Raw genomic sequence first — 26,267 nt, forward strand, 5'->3', positions numbered from 1 at the left:
ATAATAAATGAATGGGTGCGTCTCTGTTTGATAAAACTTTTTGTAGTTGTTGTTATTGTGTTGTTTGTTTTTTTTACAGATACAGGCTGTGGTCCAGCAAGATTTCACCAGCAAGCTAGTGAGTAGTAGTTTGTTGACTCATAATAGAAACTATGCCAATATGTATTTCTTTTTATCAAACTCTCCTTGCATTCCCCAAAATAACTCTTTATAGACTAGTCTAGTAAAAAAGTCTAGGAAAAAACTTTCTCTAATATTTTAATTAGAATTTCTGCATGTAAGTTAAGGTGAGATTGGGTTTATTTTCTTTTGGGGGGTGGTTTGGTATTGTAGTTATGCTAATTTAAAGTTTTTTTCTTTTTGGTACGGAAAAAAGTTTTATACATCATGGGAATTCTCAATTCTTTAGAAGTTGAAAATACTTGGGCTGGTTATAGATTTCATTCATGGACAGTTTGTTTAGGTTTCCTACTTTCTGTGTAGTCCTTTCAAATCATTTCAACAAGATTCTCAATGTATCAATGAATAATTTTATACAGCCACATTTGTCAGTGTGTGTTCAAAGGGTTATTATTTTCCAGTGATTGATTCAAGAGGTTATATAGGTTCTATGATTGATTAAGTGTGCATGATAAACCTAACGAGCTCTCTGAACAACAGGACTGATTTCTTAGAACCTTTAGCCTACCATGTGGACCGTAAATATCAAAAAGAGGGATATATTATGAAATGCTTTCCTAATTGATTACACAATAGAACCTTTGTCTTGGATGTTGTATGTTACATATATTCTTTAGAACACAATTTTGAAAATGCTAGAATATATTATAATAATTTATAGTATCTAAATAACTATAATAATATTGCCCTTTATTGGTTCTACATTTATGTTTTGTATTTGCTCTTTTTCATTTATTAATCAAGGGAAACTTCTGCCTAATATTCTCCCAGTTCATTTATTTACTTTCTTATATTCTTCAGGTTCTGTTCTATGCCTTCATTGGAGTTCTTTTATTATAAAGATTTTGTGCCTCCAAAGTTAAATGCTTTGGTTTTTCCTCCCCATTTGTTTTATTTAATAATGAAGGTACTTAAATTTATAAATTTGCCCATTGTAAAACTTTCACACGAATTTTAATATGCCATAGTCATGCTATAATTTTTCAAGCAGCTTGTAGTTAGTTTTGATTTTTATTTTTACACAAGAATTATTTAGTACTGTACATCCCTAAAATAGTTCAAGTGATTTATACATAGATAGACATTAGGTCAACCTTATTAACTATGTTCATTAAATCCTCTATGTATTTATTTGTTTTTTCAGTCCAATCCATCTGGGGAAGAGAAAAGGATACTTTACTATCTTTCTCAATATATTTCTGTTTCCGTCAACACCTCCTATTTCTAATATTTCCCTTTCTGTAAGCTAATATATTAATGTTTTCCTTTATGTAGTTCATTTAATGCATAAATATTCATGTCATTTTATCCCTGCAGAACAACATAAAAGGACTCTATTGCTGGTATTTGATTCAACTGGTCTGATACTAATAATGCTGCCTCTGATTTCTGTCTATGGATGTCTACTATTTTTACCATTTCTTTTATTTTTAACATATCTATGTTACTTTGTTATATATTTGACTTTAGAGGATAATAAAACTGGATTTAAACAAATTCAGAAAATATTCTTTCAAAAGTAAAGTTTACCCATTTATATTTAGTATGATAAATGCCAACTATTTTTACTTCTTTCTTTAAGGTTTTCTCTTTTTGTTCATTTATTTTTTTTCCCTCTTTCTCTTAGTTTATCTGTTTTTGTGGAAAATACTATATTACATTGACTTTCTGAATATTAAGAATCTCCTTAAAAAGAATCTCTAGTGTTCAATTTTTCTACTTAATGCAGGTATCCAGTCCCAGAATAAGGCTACTATTCCACATTTCGAGCGGTTAGGGCTACCTGCCCCTCAGACTACTCCCCACTACGCCCAAACTGGCTCTGATAGTATAGTTTTTCAGGATCCAAGGCTGTTACTTTTTGACATGTGACTGTTTCATAAGAAATAAAATTGCATCTGTCTTCCATGACTTCCTATATTAAATTCACAATTTGTCTGAAAAAAAATCTTTCAAAGTTTTAATATATGAGTGTGTAAAGTACTCATTAAACATCCTTATTAAATAAATAAAATGGAACGGGAAGTGAGGAATAAAGAAAAGCTAAATATCAACTTAATCTTTAAGTCCTGAACTTAATCAAGAGAATTACTTCTCACGGCTAGAAAGAGTTAAAAATAGGAGACTGTGATTATTCACTGACTTTCTATTTTAACTAAAATAATTGCTAATGCATCTAATCTGATGAAAAATACTAGTGAAGAAGAAATTTTCAATGGGAGAAGAAAGAGAAAAAAAGTGAGTCTAATAGTCACTTTATGATATACAAAGACAACTTGGTGAAAATTTTGGTCATTTTCTTTTCTTTCCTTTGAAGAAAAACACTATGTTTCTGACAATTCTGAACATAAGCAAATTGCTTTGACATTAAAAAAAATCTGTGTTAGTCAAACAGTATTATACCAGGACATCCTAGGAGGAATTTACTCAGGTCACTCCTAAATTAATATATCTTTTCTTTTTCATAGTTCTGGTAACACGCTGACATGGAAAAAGAGGGGAGAGGAGACCGTGGGCAGAAGAAAGCTACATGCCAATAAAAAAAAAAAAAGTACCCTGTTCTACATCCCTCACAAGCTAAACAGTCTTTTTGTGTTTCTAGAGTCTGGACATTGAATCCAGGATACTGGAGTACTGAACCCCATCCTTGTCCTAGAATTATAGCCAAGCTCCCGAGCCTCTTTGCTCCAAAATTAGACCCAGCAAGGGATGCTAAGAAGTTTTAAGCGGTCAGATGCAATAAGTAGACACTAGTACTAATTCCATATGGCAGCCCTAAGAAAACTCTCCAAGGCAGGCTTGGTGAATACACTTGCCAATTATGAAATAAGCAGGGCCATAACTGTGTCTATAAATCAGTATCTTAACTGATACAAGGTGTGATTAAAAAAAAATCACATGGTGAATGTTTAAATAAAAAGAAATATATCAGTAAAAGACACATTACCATTAATTCCCCTCAGAATATTTCCCCCCTGGCTTCAAACACATTCTTGCCACTTTCTGAAGCAGTTCTACTTCATGAGTGTCTTTAGTTGCGTTGTTGTGGCTGCCTCAATGTCCTGAATCGATTCAAAACATTTAACTTTCATGGTCATTTTGACTTTGGGGAAGAGGCAGATGTCTCACAGTGCCAGATCTGGTGAATAAGGTGGATGAGGACACACCATAATGTTGTTATTTGACAAAATTGCCATACCAGAAGTGATATGTGACATGCAGCATTGTCATGATGGAAGATAATTTATAGCACACTTTAAAACACACCGCTCAACAGTAGCTCACACCCGACTGACTGCACTGAACAAGTTGAGCCTTGTCACACACTGTTACTAAGGTTTGACACACCACTTCCCATACTGAAGATCCCTGCCATTCCGTTGGATGGCACTCGGCAGCAGAATTCCCCATATTTTGTGATCACAACAGAAAGACTCTGGGTCACACATCGCTTCTGGTATGGTAATTTCTGTCAAATAAAATTATTATGGTGTGTCCTCATGAACCTTATTGATTGGATTTGGCATCGTATGACTTCTGGCTCTTCCTCAAAGTCAAAATTACCATGCAAGGTAAATGTTTTGAATCGATTCAGCCACAACAGAGTAACTAAAGACACTCAAGAAAGAGGACTTCCAGAACTTCTCAGAAAGTGGCAAGAACGACGGGATATGTGTGTTAGAAGTGAGGAGTAGTATTTTGAGGGAGATTAATGGCATTGTGTCTTTAACTGTAATAATTTTTTTAAACATTCACCATATTTGATCACATCTCGTGTGTGTGTGTGGTTGTGTTTGTGTGTGTGTGTGTGTATCAAGATGAGGGATTAAACTATTTCATGTTTTGAAATTTCCTTTCCCAGGAATGATAGTTTTCAAAGCTTGTCTTATTAAGTTCTGTTTAAAGATATATATATCTTTATGTAAAGATATATATAGATAGATATATACATATATATATACACACACACACATACATATATATATTTGTCTCCCCAATATTAGGTTGTACTACTGTAATACTCTAAGACAAACTTAGGTACTAAAGAAGTAACGATCTATTATTTTCGTGGCTCAGGCCCCTTAGAGAATATAATGGAAGCTATGGGTACTCTCTCTAGAAAGATCTGGAGGTGAACATATCACATAACTTCAGGGAGGTCACAGATTCCATATAGCTCATCCTACAACTCTTAAAGTGATTTAACATCTAGGTTGAAAACACTTGCTCTAGAGGTTAGTGAGGAAGCAGTTCAGGGGCTACCACTTAGGGGTAGAGCATCTTCAACTCGGCCAGGGGATGTAGAGAAATAGACACTCATATTATGGAATCTTGAAGCTTTACCTTGCCCCTTCTCCTTTGATTCAAATTCCAATAGCACATACTGTGCACAGAAATATATACAGTGGATTTTGTTTTATTTATAAACATTTCAAGATAGGAAAAAAGTGAGTATATATCCTATATGTTTAAATAAAGCAGAAGTTAGAAAACACATGAAGGAAAAAGTGGCTCTCGGGCACAGAAATGAGGCAAATCAATCTTATGACCTTCTCTTTCTCTCTCTCCTTTCAATAAAGAAATAAAAAAAGAATCTGAGGAATGAAACAGTACCTGATAAACTCTGGAATAAGAGATAACTTGGGTACTTCTATTTGAGGCATAATTCTATTGCTAGTTCTCTTTGGCTATCCCTCTACCCGACTAGTGAGAAAACCAGTGTCTGCATCTTATTTCTCCTTTTTTTTTTTTTTTACCACCAATCCATTCTTATGGAAAGTAGAAAAATGAACTCTTGCACAAATTAGTAGGCTATTTGTAGAATAACAAGGAATTAAAATGACAGCAAATATATTGTTAATTCTAAATTATAAAGATCACATGCCATTTCCAGAACACTGTGTAAGCAAAATCTTATTATTCTACCCAATTTTTTTCTGTCCATTTTATCTGATTGCACCCTATCTGTTGCTACCTTAATATATATATATATATATATATATTAATATATATACACAAATATATATATATATATATATATATATATATATATTTGTGTATATATATGTATATATACAAATTTTCTATAATAATTTAAAAATAGCTACAGTCTAATCCCAAAATGTTTTAAGGGTAAAAGAGGGGGGTGGGGTGGGAATAGAGAGACTTAAATACCATCTCTCTCTTCTAGGCAGCAATTTCCCCAGATGAAGAGGTCACCACTGTTTAACAATGTGCTGCCATGTTAATTTAGTATGACAAGATAAAGCAGTAATCTCAGTTCATGGAGGCTGTAAACTGCTTGCTATCCGGGGACATGCTCAAGTTGATTTGCACTGTATATCACTTTATACAATTGCCATGACAAAGCCCCCTGAGTTCTCACATGTAAATCTCTCTATGCCTCTCTTCCTGTAGCCCTCTCTTTTTCTCTTTCATTCCCTCCCAATTTCTTTCTCCCTGCTTCACATCCAGGTAGATCACATCCACTCAACACTAATCTCTGAAAACGTAATGCTCTGCACATGACAAGGAACACACAATACACACCCCTCTCACAATCACTCTGTCAAGTCCCCCAATTTAAGAGAAGATGTTTAGGGACTTAGATAATCCATTGATCCCACTTGCATGGGCTTTTATATTTCAATCTGTCATGTTAAACTGTCAAGGGGAGAGATTAAACTGATGTTTCATGATTTGAGATTTACTTTCCCAGGAATGATAGTTTTCAAAGCTTGTCTTACTGAATTCTGCTTAAAGATTATTCCCTAAGAAAGCTGATGTATTATATCTTTACTGGTACAAATCTAGCAATGAAACTATGAAGTGTTTTAGGTAAGGATATTTTGGAGATGTTCAGGGTTATAAACATAAGAATGTAAAACTGAATAAAATTTGGATTTTAAAAAATGTCATCTGTGTAGTTCTCTCTTCATGAAGCAAAACACCATATGTAAAAAAGGGGGAAAAACATGTTTCTATCTATGTAAAACAAAAATAATTATAGAATCACTGAAGAGGACATAAACGAACAGGGAAGAGTTTATACGATAGGAAATAAAAAGATCTCATGAAGCCCATTAGGAAAGTGACAAGTCAAAGCTTTATCCATTAAAACAAAGGCAGAGTTATATGTTTAATCATCAAGAATTAACAGCTAAAGATATACATAATTTGGTTAGGTGTGATAGTTTTAGATGCAACACATCATATTTCTGACAGGTCGAGATGTTATAGTATCTAAATCCATTTGTATTATGCCTCTTATCCATATCACATCCTTTTTACATCATCTCAAGCTGCCCTTATGGGTAAACAGAAATGAGAGAACAAAGCAGTAAAAAGCAATAAACAAATTACTAACAAACAAAGGACTGACTTTCCCACAGTATCTCCAAAATTCCTCAAATCAAACAGGAATTTAAAAACGTACCGAAAAGTAAAAACAAAACAAAAAACAAAAAGTGGATATGCTAATAAAACCATAGTAATAAATAGGAACCTCATTAGCTATGTTTTAAAAGAAAATCATTTATTTATCCTTTAGGATATTCATACAAGAAAACTGAAGGAATTTTTAAATATATTCTGTTCCAAAATATTTGTGCTGTTATCTTCTGGTTGATGTTGTTTTCCTCTGGTAAACTACTTGGAGAAGTGTAATATACGAACCCATAGAAGAATGCTGTGATCTTGTATGAATGATTTGGAGAGCAATTGGGCTGAGAGAATTAGAAGGGTGATGGAAAGGGAATTCACATTAACTGAATATTCACTACATGACAAGTACTATGCTACGTAATTACTCCATTTAATTGTTTTGTCACCTACCTGTGAGTTAAATATCATAACTTCAACATGGAGAAAAGGAAAATTGCACTCAGGGTGTCTTCTATGAGCACAGGTGTTAAAGACATTCGCTCATTCATTTTGAGATACTTACTCTGTATCAGCCACTGTGCCACACTCTAGGGAACAGTCTTGAACGAGACAGACATAGTACCCAAAGGGGCACGGAGCTTTCTCCTTTAAATGAGTTTGAATCTAATGTTCAAGATGAACTACATCCCAAAATACTGACCGAGACTACTGGGAGCCCAAAAGAAAACACAGGATTTTGTTCTGGTAATTAGTAGTAATTAGTGAACAGAGTACAAAGTATTCAAGAACTATGGCATCTATTAAGTGCTTGCTATGTGGCAGGCATAGCTCAAAACCACTGCTGAAAATCCTACCATTTAATCTTCGAAACACATCTATGTTGGGGTGTTCTATTATTATCTTCATTTTTCAGATGAGAAAACAAAGGCACAGAGAGCTACCACGAAACTTATTTAACATCACACATCACATAAAATGTGCAATTATGATTGGAATCCAAACAGTTTAAGAAGGAGTCTAGGCTCTTCATCATCACATTTTGCATCTCATAATCTTATCAAAATTCAGTTCTGACTTGGCTTCGGTGGAATTTGGTTGTGTGGCAGTGGTTGTGGTGGTTGCTGCTGGTGAATTGCCTTAACAACATTAAGCAAAAACTTGGCAATGAACAATATTTACGGTAATTGAATATGCCATAAGTATTTGAGAAAGAGCATCACAGGTTGAATGATCTCCTTTTTTAATAGTTAAAAATATATTTTAAAAACCCTTTTAGTGACAACAGATTGAGATTTTTATTGAATTTCTCATTTCAAAAGTAGTTTTCCTTAACTTAAAATTTTCTTGTAGGTTGCTTAAATTTATAAGAATTAAAAACATATGCCAGTTAAGTACAATGTACCATTTTTCTCTCAGATCACAGAACAAACATTTCTTTGGGCATTTAACTAACATTTACTAAATTCCTGCTATATTCCAGCCACCAGAGCACTTTATATGTATTGACTTTAAACATTACAAGCACGCTGTAAATTAGATGCTATTGTTATCATCTGCATTTTACAGATGGCAAAAATAACTATTTCAGAATGTGTACTAGAAGTTAGAATAACTTGTCAAACATCATACGGATATCAAACAGCAAAACTTGGAATATACTCAGTAATTTTGTCATTAGTGGCCCTGTGCTAAACCACTATGTTATGACAACCGTCCTATAGCCAGAGCACAAATTAATACTAATCTTCATGTGAAAGGTTTAAGAAAATAATCCTTTAGAATGTCACATATTGCCTAACATATTATGTAAAACTTCTAGTACACATTCTGAAATAGTTAAATCTCTGGGTTCGTTTAAATGTACCTCAAAAGATTTTTAAAAATCAAGTTATCTCTGAGTGAAGGTAGAATAATCAAGCAACATCTGTTGCATCCCCATTCCCCACAAGTATTTCTAAAGGCTATTAAAATGACTTATTCTGATAAACCATAAAAATGTTCAATATTTATATGAGTGGCAAGGCAGTGAGCATAGTTATGAAGTGCTTGGGTTCTGTACTCATAAATCCAACTCTCCCACTTACTTATTAGACAAATCACTTTATCCAATACTGTTTTCTATCTGTAAAACGGGGGGATAATTACAGTTGCTGAACTCACTGGGTTGACATAAAAATTGGCCAAAATAATAAAGGTAAGGTGGCTGATACATAGAAAACATGAAATATTACACATTCCTATTATTATTAATTAATTAAATATCATATTCTAAAGAATATTGAGTGTTTGAAATCTTTCATATTTGAGTTGCAACTCTCAGACTGCAGTTAGGCTGTAAGATATATTCACATAAGACTTTCAAAGTCGCTTCTTATGTTCTACTGATGACCCTGGGGAAATCAGAATCTCAGATACAGAAGAAGCATATTCTCTGACTCTGTGTCCCTCGTGTGCAAAGCACGCCAGCCGCTGCCACAAAGCCTAAAGATGGATACTGTAACAGCCCAGCAATCTCCCCTCTCCAGGATATATGTTTATACACAGGATAGGGTCCAGTAGTGGCAAGAGAGGTGGGTACCAGGCTTAATACATTATTAAGCATAATGCTGTAAGTTGTTGTAACTTATTTTCTGTTATTCATTGACAAAGGTTTTGACTTTTTGCATGGTACATATTTTATATTTGGAAATACATACAAAACTACTTAACAGTACCTTTGTAACAATACCCCTTTTTCATATTCTACTTCCATTTTAAACTTTTATTAACCCTTAGAATATTATTTTCTCGTTTAGGGATATCGACCAAAAAGATTAACTGTTTTATCTGGACACGGGCTGGATTTTTAAGAGCTAAGAAGAGACACTGAAGTAAACACTGCTTCTCTATATAATGATAACATTGTTTGCTCTGCTGCCACAGAAGCAGCCTTGACTAAATACGACACAAAATCCAGTCACTTGTGTTCATTTACTTTATCATGTGATGTCAGTGTCACAGAGCTGGCCAAGCCTGCTTTCCCTAGATTCGCACCTCATCTGCTCACATCGATCATTCCTAAAAATGGTTTATGGGAATTTTAAAAAAAACATGTTGCCTTTGTACAAAGAAGATATATAACCAAGGGACAGATAATAATTGTCGACTTAAGGTACCTTTATAATTATTTCCCATTTAAAATATTAAAGAACACCCATACCCCCATATCTAGTAGAATAGAGAAAACATAAAATTTACTTTCTAAAACAAGAAATGGGGGGTGGGGCATGGCACAAGATGATCAAAACTGATAGCATACTGAAATTTTGTCATGAATTCAGTCTTAATACCAACTTTAATGCTGGTACAAATTATGGGCATCTCAGACCTTGTGGAGGAAGTAAAGAATTTAAATATTTTTTTAAATTAATGCTTTTAAAAGCACCTAATGTGGTACCAATAGTGTTCTAAGCATTTTGATTCAGATTGTCATGCCTTAGGGGAATCATTTCTATTGACAGTGCTTCCAATCTTCCTATTAGATTTTTCTGTCCTATAGAATTCCTTTTCTATTTTTTGATCTTACCGCCCCCCCACCACAATCCAGGTATCTGTCTTTGTCTACAGTTTTAAAAGAGAAAGCTATATGAGACTAATTGACAAACCAAGTGAGAAAAAGAAATTACAGCGAAAATAGTTCCTTACATTATTTTTATGACTTCACTTTAAGATCCACATTTACAGCTAAATGGCTGTGCTTTTTAAGAGGCTGTTATAAAAAGATCATTTTCCCTTTTTAGATACAGTGGATAGTTGTATCTAACTGATACAGACAAGAGGAAATATGATGTAAGTATTATTTGAAATATTTTGAGGTCTCAGTGGCAATTGGGCTACTGAGTCTTGTAGACTTCATTCCAATTACTAGAATTCAGGTATCAACACTGTAAAATTCCTAATTCTGGATTCCCTTAGTGACTGTTCTTGGCAAGTAAAAAACTAAGAAATAATGACAAACACATTGCTATTATCACTAATATTACGTTAATACATTGACACTAAGAGCATAATTACTTTCCAGTTGTAAAAATGATGTCTATTCTCTACTTTTTTACTTTTATCAATCTCTATAAAACTTCAAATTAGGAAAGAAATATGAAGAGAAAAAAAATCAATTAAGCTAAAGAAACAATCAAGAACTGATTGAAAATACTGACAGAAGTTTTCAAAAAAATTAAATGGAAGCCAGTACAGGCACACAAAGAGCACAGGAAGTCACTAAAGCACTAGATTCCAGACATTTGGATTCACTGATAAGTACAATTTCAAAAAATAATTTGGAAATCAACATAGAATTCTAAGCTGTCTTTATTTTTGTTTTTTGTGTTTTTTTCCCCAAATAAGGGCATTAAAAATAAAATTATCATTTACTACGAACATTGGCTCATAAAAGTAAAGGGATATAATCTGAACAAATTGAAGAAATATACCAGGCAGTTTTGTGAAGAATTCATTACCCTGTCCCTGTTTACTAAAAATCAGTGAAAACTTTATCACAGAATCAATTGACCTATTAATCACATACAGTAGGAGAAACCTAGGCTGACTGCAGTAAGGTTTGGCAAATCCCCAACAGGCAATATATGTAAATAAGAAGGAAGTATATATCAGAGCACAATGGTGCTGATTCTCCTACCCTGTCTTCCTTCTTGATAATGGTTCCATTGAGATCCACAAGAGGACCCATTAAAAATGTTTTCTGATAGAGGGAAATTGAAAGAGAGAGGAAGAAGAGGAGCAAAGGAGGAAACGAATCAAAGGAAGAAAATGAAGAACTGAAAACAAAACATCAAAGATACAGAATGAAGGTTGGTTCCCAGGCTTTTCATTTTTTTGACATCCAAATACAAATGATCCTATTATGCAGGTCCTAGAATAACAAATGAGATAAAGATGAACACATCCATTCCCACAAAATCTGGAACATCATTCAAGTAAGTTTCCAGCACTGCGGTAGTGTCCCTATTTCCAATATCCTAGCCAACTATGTCATCATTCTTTCCACTTCATTCAAGGTGGTCACCGAGAAAAAGAAAAAAAAAAATTAAAACTCAAATAACTAAAATTGTTTTTTTTTTATTCCTATTAATATGAGGAACATATTTTGCTAACTTCCCCATGTTTTATATTAAGAACTTTACAGTATAATTTGTCTTCAGTATTGTTTTAACTTTTTTTCTTTCTTATTTCTTTTGGGACCATATATTATGGCAAATACAAAACTATACTATACATTAAAGACCTTGCATTAGTGATTACTGATCCAGTATGTATATTTTTTAATATTTTGGCACCTAGTAATTTTTAATGCGTGGAAACAATTTCAAATAAATATTTTTGATCCCCACAAATGAAATATCTTTCAACTGTGAATCTCCCTAGCACTTGTTAGGTTGTATGAAGTTTCTACTAACATTATAGTGATTTTTGTTCTTACCTTACCTCCCCCCCAAAAAAAATTTACAGTAAAAGACACATTGCCATTAATCCCCCTCAATATTCTCCCCCTCGCTTTGAACTTATGCCATCATCCTTGCCACTTTCTGTAGCAGTTCTGGAAGTCCTCTTTTGTGATTGTCTTTAGTTGTGCTGTCATTGTCCTTAATCAATTCAAAACATTTTCCTTTCATGGTCATTTTGATTCTGAGAAGAGTCAGAATTCACAAGGTGCCAGGTCCGGTGAATAACGTGGATGACGGTACACCATGATGTTTTTATTTGACAGAAATTGCCGTGGCAGAAGCAATGTAAGATATGGAGTGTTCTCATGATGGAGGATAAAGTAAAGACACTCATGAAACAGTTTTCCACAACTGCTTCAGAAAGTGGCAAGAACGATGGGGTAGTGTGTTTGAAGCGAGGCGGAGTATTTTGTGAGGGATTAATGGTAATATGTCTTTTAGTGTAATAATTTTTTTAATGAAACATTCACTGTATTTTTTATCACACCTCATAAAAAGCTACAAGAGGGAAGAGACTAGTTCTTATTTCTGTATCTCTGCTGATAGGTATTCATTGTAAGTTTTTGAGTGGCATCTTTTCACAACACTCCCTATTAAATGAAAACACATTTCATTAGGCTAAGTCTTCTTAAGCAAACACATGCTCCCCCATTACCACAGCATTAGAAGTTCTTATCGATTCCCCTGTCACTGGATAGCACTATGTGGGGATACTAACAGTAGACCCTCATTAGTGTCCTGAACTATCTTGCACCTCCCATATAAAGCTTTGTTTTTATGTGAGAGTAATTCATTAATTACTCAAGACCCAGTTAACTTTCAACTAAACTTCAAGTCCTGTGGACATAATATGAATCAATTTTTTCAACTTGATATTAGATCCTCCCCCAACCAGATAGAATGGAATTGTATGGCAACGGGACACAACTATCTATTGCACAACTTATCCAATGGCTTTGTTGGACCCCAACTGATTGTTTTTCACATGTCCTCATTCCTGTTAGCCCAGGGGGTAATTTTCAGAAACAATGCAAGCAAAAAGATTGAACCATTTACATTCAAACATAAGCCTGGAATTATATCTAGATAAACAGCTTCATGTGGTATTTTCTGACAACATTTACAGAATAATGTTTGTAACAATGTAATTTCATTGTATGATAAACATCAATTTACCATAAAAAAAACAAATACAAACTTGTCACCATTTTCACCTCCTTTCAGTTGGATGGCCCTTGTTCAGATAAGCAAGCCTATCTCTTACAGAAAACAACAGTTTATAGATAAATTGTGTGAAATCCAGGATGTGTGTGTAGAATTATACTGCCTACTATCATGTCTTTATACTGCCATACTGCACATATGGCTTTCAAGCTTACGTTATCTGAATCTTTCTGAATCTATTCTCCATGCTATTAAATTGAGCACATTCCACATCGTTCAAAAGTAATTACACTTTTGTCTAGAGTGGAGGAGACTGCTCTCCCTAAACAATGAAATTCTCATTATTAGAACTGGCACAATAACGACATTGGTGTTAACAACAATACGCATTATACCATCACAATAACTAATGCTAAGTTTGATGTACAAAGGTAACAAGAAATTTAAAAGCTTATGAAAACCACCATATAAAAATAGGAATCTTTACCATACCATAATTAAGGCCCTATTCTGTGACTTATTTTTAAATAACACATGCATTTTCTCTTTTCCTTCTTAAGTTTTCTGAATAGCACTTCACACACAACATTATTCTAGTCACACATCAAAAATACATTACTAACGACCGTTAGATTGTAAGCAAAATTTATATAAAGGGTATTTCAAGACACAGCTATAATATAGCAATTAAAATTATTTTGGGTAAATAAAGAATCCGACGTTAACAGTGAGCCTGAGCAAGTAAAAGCCTCTCTGTGTTATGTGCACTGAATGAATTCTTTCAGTGTTGAAGTTTTCATTTCATACGTTGGAACCTTGCTATAATGTTATATGTGGTTCTCAGCTACATGTTCAACTTCTATAGACTATCACCTTAAGAAAATACTTTTTTTCTCCTTTTGATGAACTTCAAGGATGAAATTGACTTACACTATATTTTGCTTTATGATAAATAGTGTCCCTGAAATGCTTAAACACATTAAGGTACATCAAGGGTACTGTTAAACTCCATACATTAGACCCAGAGTTCTTTGACAATTCCAGGAAAATATTATCAATATAAAAAATAAATGAAATACCACAATATATTATCACATTATATTTCCAAATCAAATACATATTTAAATGTTAAAAAAATTACACACTAGCATAGTACTCATTTTGATTGACATGAGGACATGTTTTGGATAGTTCTTTACATTCTGTTTCGCATGAAATTCAGCTATTTGTAGAATGCGCAACTCCAATTATTTTTTAATAAAATATTGTATTATTGAAATAAATATTTGTATTTTTTAAATCAATTGTGGGATGCAGCCACTCTACAGTTATACAAAACTGTTCACTCAACCCAGGGAGAACTTAAAGATTCAAAAGAGAGTTTGGTTGAGATAGGAATAGACATTTTGTGAAAAGAAAAAAGGGCAACTGATAATTCAGCAATCACAGGTGACAAGACTTTCATTTCACATCACATTTGACAACAATCTATCCAACCGAAGTAGCATGCAACCAGATAGAAAATGAGCACCAAAATGGCCACCATCGAGTTACCCTGGCTGCCTCTAATGCTCTACTTGATTCTTCTCAGACTCTATTCCCTTCCAGTGCTCAAAAATAATCATGTTGATTGGCATGAGGACATATTCTGGATAGTTCTTTACATCATGAGATGAATCCACCTGTGTTAGAACTATTATTAAAAATGAACCAGAAATTATGGTGATTCTTGCTTGTTTCTGAAACTGAAGTGACAAGCCTCCGAACCCATATTTTAAAAAGCTGGGGGTAGGGTGGAGAGAAGAGTAGATCTGACCTTCAATAAAAACAAACCTCAGGGCTGCCTTTCCATTCATGTCAGGATTAAACTTGCCAACCTTGCCTTTTAGCGTTTTGGAGATAATATAAGTATCAAAATTTGCTATTAATTGCTTTGCAAGATTATGAGAGCTTCAGAGAAGGAACCAACAGTCTTTTACATACATACAAATATCTGTGTCTCAACCTTATATTGATTAGAAATCTTACAGAACATATGTATATATGTATATATGTATATATACGTATATATATACAAGCAAATTACACATATGCATATATGTATATACGTGTCTATATACTTATTATACTAAGCAAATTATATATATGCATATATATGTATATACGTATATATGTCTATATATTTATATATATATGTATATATATATGCATATATATAATTTGCTTAGTATAGTTCATCTGTAGTGTCCTTTGAATAGTGAGTAAAGACTTTCCAAGAATAGAAAGACTCATAGTATTCACATCAATTATAGTTGTTTGAGAGTATCTCTTATTTAGGCGCTTAGCTTATGCAAAATATTAAGGTTAACAAACACAACTTCAGAAAGGAAGAACTGCATCCTTATCTGACCCAATTCCAAATGTTAACACTTTAATACCCTAAATATGAAGACATGACCCTAAATCCTTAAAGTCTTTATATGGCAACCGTCATGAAGTATACAGAACTTTCCCTCAGGAAATATTTTCCAACTTAAATTTTTTATAAAAGGATCTCTATAACTTCAAGCCATCATCAGAGGGATTACTTATCAGTTTTACTTTTTTTCTAAACTATGTGAGCAATACAAAATGTAGACCTCTCAATATCTTTCTTTTTAATTTAAGAATGGAGAATGAATGTCAGAGAAATCGGCAATGAAATCTGGAAACCAGTTTTTTTTTTTTTTCCCCTAAATTGAACTCTATAAGACCAGGCAACATTCTCTCTGTTTTCAAGGATACTGAATAGGAAAAAAATAGAAAATGTATTTTCCTACTGAAATAAAAGGACCTGTTATGCGAGTATGACAATGGCCTAGTATCCAGAAAAAAAATAAAGTATTTGTGCTGGATAACAATTCTATAAATATATTCAATCATTTTGATAATTGGGTAAAATGTATCTTAATCAACTTAACAGCTGAATATATCATAACTATTATGACATACTTTCTGTTTTCTGAATACACTACATTAGTAGATTCTTTTTTAGTTCTAAAATGTCTAGAAAAATCAGCATATTTACCACGAATAGTATCTTAACAACTTTGCCCAAAACATATATTTAATCATCCACATAAACTCTGTTATTTAATCAGTCATCATAAAATTAAGTATTATATATATATATATATATATATATATATATATATATATATATATATATAAATAAATAAATATTTCAGACCATGAGAAAAGATATAAACAATTGTCATGGATAAAAGAATAATGCAGCAGCCATTCTGCCTTGGGAGGTCAGTGAAAGCATCTAAGAAGAAGCAATTTCTGAACTCAGTCTTGTGGGAGATACACAATTCACCAGGAAGGTAAGATATAAAAAGAGAGAGGTTTTCTGGAAGAAAGAATAAAGCTGTGTCATTGGTATGTTTATGAATACATATCAAAAGCTTGGCATGACTGGAACACTGGGTCCATGGCAGGATGTAACAGGAGAGGAGACTAAAGCCATAGTTTGGTACTAGTCTACACAGAGCTCTACACTAAATCCTGTAAGCAACAAGGACACATATTAGTTTCCAAAGTGGGATGAATAATTCACCTCATTTCTCAGGCATGCAAATCTAGTGGAAGATGAAAAAATACTGGAAAGAGAAGAGGCTGAAAATTTGAGATCGTACAGGAGACTCTTCCAACTGTTTACTAAAGAGATGAAAAGCTGGGGGAATCAAGAGACATTTGAGACAGAAGAAAATTTAGAAACAAATTAGACATATAAGAAGAGAAAAACATTAATGCTGATGGCCACTAAAACTAAGCTAAATCATTTGTATCCAAACTGTATTGACATCCAGAAGAGCAGATCTTAACCTTGTTGGGTTAAACATCTGCTTAAAAATCTACTGAAAAGATCTTGGGTTAAAAGATTTTGGGTTCAAGATCTACTTAAAAATCTGATGAAAGCCGTATTCTTACTCCCACATGTGCACATACAGAATTCTCCATTCATTTTCAGGTTCTTCGTACCCCCTGGTTAAGAATCTCTGCTCTACGAAGTAAGAGAAAATATAAACATGTGGGATTACATCAAACTAAAAAGTTTCTTCACAGCAAAGGAAACCATCAATAAAACAAAAAGGGATCCTACTGTATGGGAAAAGATATTTGCCAATGATATATCTGATAAGGGATTAATATCACAAATCTATAAAAAACTTACTCAACTCAACTCCAAAAAAACAAACAACCCAATTAAAAAATGGGCAGAGGACTTGGGGAGACATTTCTCTAAAAAGGACATACAGAAGGCAAGAAGACATATGAAGAAATGCTCAACCTCACTAACCATCAGAGAAATGCAAATAAAAACCACAATGAGATACCACCTCACTCCAGTCAAAATGGCTATTATCAATAAATCAACAAACAACAAATGCTGGCGCGGATGTGGAGAAAAGGGAACGCTAGTGCACTGTTGGTGGGACTGCAGATTAGTGCAGCCACTATGGAAAACAGTATGGAGGTATCTCAGGAATCTGAAAATGGAACTACCCTATGATCCAGTAATTCCACTCCTAGGCATCTACCCGGAGAAATCCAAAACTCCAATTCAAAAATCTGTATGCACTCCTATGTTTATTGCAGCACTTTATACAATAGCCAAGATATGGAAACAACTGAAATGCCCATCGGTAGATGACTGGATTAAGAAGCTGTGGTACATTTATACAATGGAGTATTACGCAGCCATAAAGAAGAAAGAAATCTTATCATTTGCAGCAACATGGATGGATCTAGAGAACATTATGTTAAGTGAAATAAGTCAGAAAGAGAAAGACAAGTACCATATGATCTCACTTATATATGGAATCTAAAGAAAAGACTATGCGAATGAACTAATCAGAGACAGTTTTGGGGACGCGGAGAAAAAACCGAGAGTGGTTAGATGGGTGTGTGGGAGGGGGTTGGGGATAGGGGAAAGGTGAAGGGATTTGGAGGCAGCTGGCGACCACAAGATGGCCTCGGGGTTTTTTTTTTGTTTGTTTGTTTTTGTTTTTGTTTTTTTTTTTTTTTTTGTTTTTGAAAATTAATTTGGGGAAGGTATTCTATAATGTTGTGGAGATTTTGTTGGGTATCCGATGGGCATGCGTCCTGTTGGGGAGACCACCTCAGGGATGCTGTGGATACCTGATCATGGCATTGGACACCAGAGGCTGGACATTAATGAATGCCAACTATAATTTTATATATATAATGTGATGGTTCGGTGTGGGGTCGGAGGGATGGTGGATGGGGGGAGGGGGGTTCACAGTGTGAGGGATATGGATGATGAACGTCTAAGTATTACCTTGTTTTGTACACCTGAAACTAATAAATAAATAAATTTATGAAAAAAAAAAAAAAAAAGAATCTCTGCTCTAGGCGAAGTTGCTTGAGGAAAGGAGTTGTGTCTTATTCCAATCTATTTCCATAGTACCCAACAAAAAAAATCTTGGTACAAAGTAGGCCGGTCATAGTTTTTATTTCGCTGAACCAAACAGTCCATTACAAACTGAATGGGTCCATTTTCACTAACATCCTGTCCCACGGCATCCCCTCATGCCAACTACAGCATGTAACTCAATATACTTTGCTTATACTCACCCTCGACTATACTCAAAATAGTCTCCCCTTTATCTTTGTGGTTTTCTTCTAGGCATAACTATTTATATCCACTTCTTCAAATGTGGGTGTTTACGTTTATAATAGCATCCCCAGAAAACCAAACCGAGAAGCACTCTCAATAGGGTAGTCCCTGAGACAAGGCAATGATCAAAACGCTGAGAGGACAAAGGCATTAGCACTGATGAGATATCAAGTGGAGAGGCCGACATCCTTACCCTGTCGAACTGTGTACTTCAATTTTCCCCTTTCTTTTCCTAGAGTAACCTTTTCTGAGAGGAGGCCAAAACATTAGATAATTGCACATAACTAACGTGAACTCATCGTAGAGAAAGAAGGGAGAAATTATGGATAGTATGATTTAACTTGCCAAATAAGAGATCATCAGAAAATAAAATATGACTGTGCTCTTGTAAAGAGCTTATAATGTTTATAAGCATGGACTCCAAAACCAGACTGCCTGGGTGAAACCCCGGTTCTCCCACTTCCTAGCTGTGATCTGGAGCAAGGTATTTAACCTCTCTGTGCCTCAGTTCCCTCGTCTGTAAAATGGGATTAATAACAATACCTCACTGAGTTATTGTGAAAATTAAATGAGTTAATATACGTAATGTGGTTAAAGCACCACATCAATATATGTAAGTGTCAGTTGATACATTATGCTTGGTGGAAAAATCTTGCACAGAGTCAATTACCCAGATAAATTTTTATCTATAAGGTTTAAAATGTTGAATGAGAGTGTTTAAATGTAATGTGGATATCAAAGAATAGTATCTATTTCACAGCTATTAGAAGATATCTGGTTCTTCTTGTTGATTTAACTCCACATATAGTAATGTAATAACATAAACAAGTGGGCTTATTACAGTATCAAGCACATTTATGAAATATAATAATTTCCTAAAGACAGCCATAAAAAAGGGATTTAACAGAAACAGAGCTGTATTTAAAGGTATGAAAATGTGTGATGAAACATGTTTGTTGATGTAAACCAGTTCAAATGAAGGGTATTCCTGAAGTTAAAGAGAAGGAGAGGTCACAAAAATGTGACATCCATCAAAGCAGCCATGTTGAAAAGGCCAAGGTGGCTTTACTGGCAGCTAAGTGCCCTGCCACCTTGCCGACATGCTGATTCTACGTAATTAAGTTCCTAAGACCGCCCTAAAAGCCTTATTTGTGTGTGTCTACTGTTTAAGCTTCAGCCAAGGTGCTTTGCTGTCTTCTTTCTTCTTATCTGTGAAACCACAGTTTCCCAGTGATCCAAACCCCAGAATGAGGGGCGAAAAATTATCCTGAGTTTCAAATTCTGAAAAAGGATGCACCAGGGAATTACTGAATTATCCAAACAACAGCATGAATGGGACTAGAAATTACTGTGGTCCCATTAGAAAACTATAGTGTCTATGAAATATATTCTTCTCTAAAATTCCCAGTACTATAAGGAATACTGGAATTCAATCTGAGCAAAGCAAAAAATTGAAAAACACTGATTTATTATGGTTGAAATGTTCAAACTACGTTGTAACTCTATCTGGAAAAAACAGTTTATTAGAAATAGAATGAAATCTATCTCACCTGCTAATTTTGAATGTGTTACTTCATTTTAACATTATTCTTATATTTACGTTTTTTCCCCTCTAATTAAATCGGTGTCTCAAGAGCAGAATTAGTAAAAAACAAACAAAAAAAAGAAACAAACAAAAAATATAGCCTATCTTATCCTCCCTACTGGAATCAATTTACTTATAAAGAATTCTAAGATGTTAGGAGTGTTATCTTGTGTATGGCTATTAAGTAGATGATAATTATAAAGCAAAGGACTGAAGCCAAACTATTAGAAGACTAGACTGGTCAAAAAGTGAGTGTAGGCACAATAGACCATGAGAAACCTACCATTGTATTGTGCTGAGAAGTGGGAGTCCTATGGCCACAAGTCTCTTGCGTCAGCAGAGAAACTGGCTGAAATTCCTCAGAGTGAGGCTTGTTGGGAAAACTCACATGCAAGGGAAGGTGAAAGGCTGGGAGCCCGTCACTCTCCTCTTCTTCCACTTTCTGTCTGCTTGTCACCATGGCTACCTCTCCATCTGCTTCCCCATACGGAGAGGCTGGTCGCTTGGAAGACATCCTGGAAGGAACAAAAGAGGAGAAAATAATGAAACCTCCACATAAATCCTTAATGCCGTCATTGTGTGGTTAGGGGCCATTGTAACAGAAATGCCTTTTTGTGCTGGCAGAGAGCAGGAAACTATCCAAATACCACTGCAAAGCACACAATCAGAAACAATGGCCAAGCAGGTAGCAACAGAACAGTGCTTGTTTGTTGTGAGAATAATACACTAATATAGCACTCTCTTGTATTCTGGCTTCTTAAACAAGAGAATTCACCTAAGAATACTGCATAATGAAAGACCATTCCATTTTAAAGGAAAGAAAAATAGTCATCTAGCTTTACACTTTGATAGACCTTACTGAAGACAGAACATCTATGAATAGCAAATAATGTTGGCAGTGGAAAAAAAAATGACTAAAATTTATTTCATCAAAAAGTAAACAAAATAAATGAATGAATGTCATAACATATTTACATTTTATTAAAAGCGAGATTATTGTGAAATATAGATACATAAGTTATTCGTAAACCTCAGACCACATGATAAAAAGTTTGATATTTGTTTAAAGCTTAATTTAGAATTGAATGAATTGTACACTCACTGTTAATTTTGAAACATTTGAAATTTTTCTTCCTTCACCTTTTAAATCACCCAATTTTGGCATTTAGTTCTAACATCAAATTTGCAAAGTAGTAAAAGATGTGAAAATATAAAGTTATTTCAATTTTATTTCCACAATTCTATAAAAGATTAAGATGTGGCTTCTTAGACTTGTGTGCTCCTTAGATACCTAAGTAAAAGTGGGGGGGGGGAGAATCAGGATATTTTGTTTCAATAAGCTAATGCCTATATGGCAATGCACTTAGATAACTGAATAAAATTTAAACATTTTTTTGTCTGATTGAGAATATTATCATAGGTTAAAATATGTAATGGATATTTTCAGCTAAATAGAAAGTTCCTTTTCGTTTCATTAGGAGTTCTACATAGATTATACAGACTTTAAATTTTTAATAAAAAATGAAAGTCTTCTATTTACAACTTGATATGACCTTGAAAAAGCTATAAGTTTTGTTCAACAAAGAGTGTTTACAGAATCATCCATTATGACAGTATGACAGGAGGCAAGCAGTATTAAATACAACACCACTTTTTTCATAAACATCACTGATTTTTAAATTAAAAATGTATTACCAAAAGAGATGCCTCTAACCTTTGTTGAATAATACTATTTTCAGTGTTAGAAGTTTCAAAAGACAAGTATTCAAGTACTGAAGATATTCTCTTAAGAAACAATAGCACTGTAAAAAAAAAAAAGAGCTTTGGATGCAGACAAACATGGATTAAAATACTGATTTCACTACTTACGAGCTGTGATACTTATTTTAATCTCTTTATGTAAATTTGCTCACCTTTAAAGTGAGATATATATCAACTTGTAATGCTTTTTGAGCATGAACTGTGCACCATAGGAAAAATGACTTGTAGAGCATTTAATACAGAGTAAGACACTAAAATTACAATAGCTTTTTTTCCACAAACTTTAAAACTATAGTGTGGCCCACAGCCACCCTCAAAAAACAAACCAAAAAAAGAAGAAAAGAAAAGAAAAATAAGAAAAGAAAAGAAAAGAAAAAAAGAAAAGAAGAGAAAAGAAGAGAAGAGAAGAGAAGAGAAGAGAAGAGAAGAGAAAAGAAAAGAAAAGAAAAGAAAAGAAAAGAAAAGAAAAGAAAAGAAAAGAAAAGAAAAGAGAAGAAAAGAAAACCCTCCAAAATGAGGAAAGTGGATTGCCTTCTAAGAGTTAAACTGTGAAATCACCATGAAACACCAAGTCTCCCAATAGAGAAATGGTCCATAGCCAGTCATACTTGACATAAACAGATAAAATGCATTAGCAAGTGTAAAAAAAGAAATGTTAATAGTAGGGATCTGCAGAACAGGGCTGAAGAACAGAGAATAGGAGGAAATGTGATGGCTACCATGAAGCAGTCTAGGCCGACACATTGCAGGTGTCTTGACCTATTTCTGATCTCATTACCAAGGTTTTTTCAAGTATGGAGAAAGGAAATAAGGCCCTGCAGTTAACACAATTCCGACAATCTTAGTCTCCTCAACAATGCCATGTCTTTCACCAAATTGATATATTAACCTATGCATAACAACTCTAAACACAAGAGATATTTAGCTCCCACTGTTCTGCTTCCATGCTCTGCAAGCAAACTTCTGATTCCCATGTAGAAAAGCGGTAGACAGAACAGATTTAAAATATTTAAGATCTTTGTGAAGTATCAGAGTAAATCAATAAGGGGACTTTTAACTATTCCTTGGTTTCACATGTAGCTTGAATGCAAGGAGGTTATGCATTTGTTATACAAATCATAGCATTTATGAGTTGTGTGGCCATTACGATGGCCATGATGATTAATTATCATTCTTGCTGGAATTAGTCAGTCGGTGTTCTGATGTCTACCTTAGTCTCGTGCACAGTCAGACTCCTTCTGTCTGAAAACGCCAGGCTATAGTCACGCGCCAGTCTCCAGGTTACCAAAGAAGAAAGCTACATCAGCTGGCCTTTTCTAATACACAATTTTATGTCTTTCAGAAGGTATGACCTTTTTTACTGATTTCTACTTTATTAATATTATTAATAATGATGACGAAAATTAAAAGTTCAAAAGCAGACATAAGGTAGACAGTTAAGATATCACTACTCTTCTCAAAACTTCTAGCCACTTCAATAGCTAAATTATCTTTATATACAACTGGATAAACATTCTCATACACAAACGCACACTCATGTGAGTGTGTATGTGTATAAAAATTCTATGAAGCAAAATCTGTAAAGTCTAAAACAATGAACTTGAATGTTTTATTCATCTACCACAGGGTTTTATTTTGGACAAAGGAAAGTGTCATTAATTTCAAAAAAGCATTAGGAAAGCACTGCAAAAGTCTATGTATTTGTGATATATCTGGGATATGTAGGGTTCCCAATTCCTACAGCTAAAGCAACATGGCTGTGTCACAGTGAAAGGCTACCTAGGGACAATCTGAGGATCTAGGCTGGGGTATGCTCTTATGTATTCATTCAGAGATGATTTCTATCATTCTTGCGGTAGTGCTAGGCTTACCAATGATCAAAACTCAGACTTCGAAAAAACTGAAATGAGGCAGACACATAATCCAGTATGAAATTAACTTATGGAGCTATGCTGACTTAGTTTTTAACTCAGTTTTGTTTAAAGACAAGAAAATCTTCTTGTGGGCCGGCCCGGTGGCTCAGGCAGTTAGAGCTCGGTGCTCCTAACTCTGAAGGCGGCCGGTTCGATTCCCACATGGGGCAGTGGGCTCTCAACCACAAGGTTGCCAGTTCAATTCCAGGACTCCCAAAACGGATGGTGGGATGCGCACCCTGCAACTAAGATTGAACACGGCACCTTGAGCTAAGGTGCTGCTGAGCTCCTGGATGGCTCAGTTGGTTTGAGGGGGTCCTCTCAACCACAAGGTTGCCAGTTCGATTCCTCGACTTCCGCAAGGGATGATGGGCTGCTCCCGCTGCAACTAGCAAGGGCAACTGGACCTGGAACTGAGCTGCGCCCTCCACAACTAAGACTGAAAGGACAACAACTTGACTTGGAAAAAAAAAAAAAAAAGTCCTGGAAGTACACACTGTTCCCCTTCCCCAATAAAATCTTAAATGAATTTAAAAAAAGAAAGAAAATCTTCTTGAAAGGACTGACGTCTAACTCCAGGACAAAAGGGAATCTTCAAATCATCAACATTTACTGACCACTTACTATGTGCAAGACATTTATTTAATGGGAATTTAAACATGTAATTCAGGGTCTCTACATAAATCTCACATCTAGTCTACAACATTCCTGGAGCTGTTGAGTTACGTGAATGGAATAGATAAGAAACAACTTCCCTTGTAAGGGGCAACTTGCTTTTAATTTTTTTTAAAAAAATTTATATTAGTTTCAGGCATATAAAACAACATAATGATTAGACATTTACACCCCTCACAAAGTGATGACTCCCCCAATTCTACTATATTTCTGACATTGTACATCACAGTTACAATACCACTGACTATATTCCCTATGCTGTAGTTTACATTCCATGACTATACTACACACACACTGTGCCAAAAAAATGTATACACATTTTAATAAAGGAAAACTGTGTTAAAATTGTAATACTCAATATATACCAATAACAAAAGATGAATTCAAATCATGTTTGACTTCTGCAATTACAAGCGGTGCTCAAAGTGGTTACCATCAGCGTCCAGACACTTCTGATTACGGCGAACTACTGGTTGAGCAACGTTGACCAAAGTGTCCACTCATATACATTTTTTGACACCCCTAGTGTGTGTGTGTGTGTGTGTGTGTGTGTGTGTATTGTGTGTGTGTATAGTATATAGATAGATGACAGACAGATAGATATAGATATGTATATATATGTAATTATAGTTGACATTCAATATTATACTGTATCAGCTTCAGGTGTACAGCACAATGGTCAGGCATCTACACAGTCTGTGAAGTGATCACCCCAATAAGTCCAGTATCCATCTGACACCCTACATAATCTTTACAACATTATTGATTATATTCCCCATGCTGTATTTCACATCCCCATGACTATGCACTGTTGGTGGGACTGCAAATTGGGGCAGTCACTATGGAAAACATAGTGGAAGTTCCTCAAAAACTTAAAAATAGAACTACCTTATGACCCAACAATTCCACTGCTGGGTATTTATACAAAGAAATACAAAACACCAATTCAAAAAAATATATGCATCCCTATGTTTATTGCAGCACTATTCACAATAGTGAAGATATGGAAACAACTGAAATGCCCATCAACAGACGATTGGATAAAGAAATTGTGGTACATTTTATACAATGGGGCAACTTGCTTTTACAAGAAGTCACTTTTCCTTTATTTGTCCCTGTAGCAATCTGCACAAGCAGACTACTCTAGTCCATATGTGAAAGTAATTTTAAAAGTACTAGAGTCCTTCACTATTGGCTAAAGGTGCTCTGTGCATTATAATCGTCTGTCAGGAGGATATCCCGAATGGCATTCAGACGTGTGTAGCAAACTTAGGGGTAGGGTAAAGGGTATGAGATGGACAACTAAACCAGTGCTTCTCAACCTGGGCTGCACATTGGAATTATAAGGAGAGGTTTAAAAAATACTGCTGCCTGGGTCACACTGCCTGACATTCTGACATTATTGGTTTTGGAGTACA

The 26,267-nt window shown here is 34.5% G+C and overlaps 1 protein-coding gene across 26 annotated transcripts in view; it reads right to left on the minus strand.

The window, feature by feature from the left end:
* The window catches only part of SOX5 (SRY-box transcription factor 5), a 944,197-nt gene that overhangs the window by 314,473 nt on the left and 603,457 nt on the right, over positions 1 to 26,267 (minus strand). For 17 of the 26 annotated variants that reach the window (XM_081058265.1, XM_081058274.1, XM_081058278.1 and 14 more), the window contains one exon: positions 20,889 to 21,015. In XM_081058265.1, coding sequence (XP_080914391.1) covers positions 20,889 to 21,015 — 127 coding nt within the window. Of the gene's footprint in view, positions 1 to 20,783; positions 21,016 to 26,267 lie in introns of all 26 variants that reach the window. The other 9 variants (XM_081058286.1, XM_081058285.1, XM_081058284.1 and 6 more) reach the window with 1 other exon arrangement.

Source organism: Rhinolophus hipposideros (assembly GCF_964194185.1).
Source record: "Rhinolophus hipposideros genome assembly, chromosome: 9".
NCBI classification, from domain to species: Eukaryota; Metazoa; Chordata; class Mammalia; order Chiroptera; family Rhinolophidae; genus Rhinolophus; species Rhinolophus hipposideros.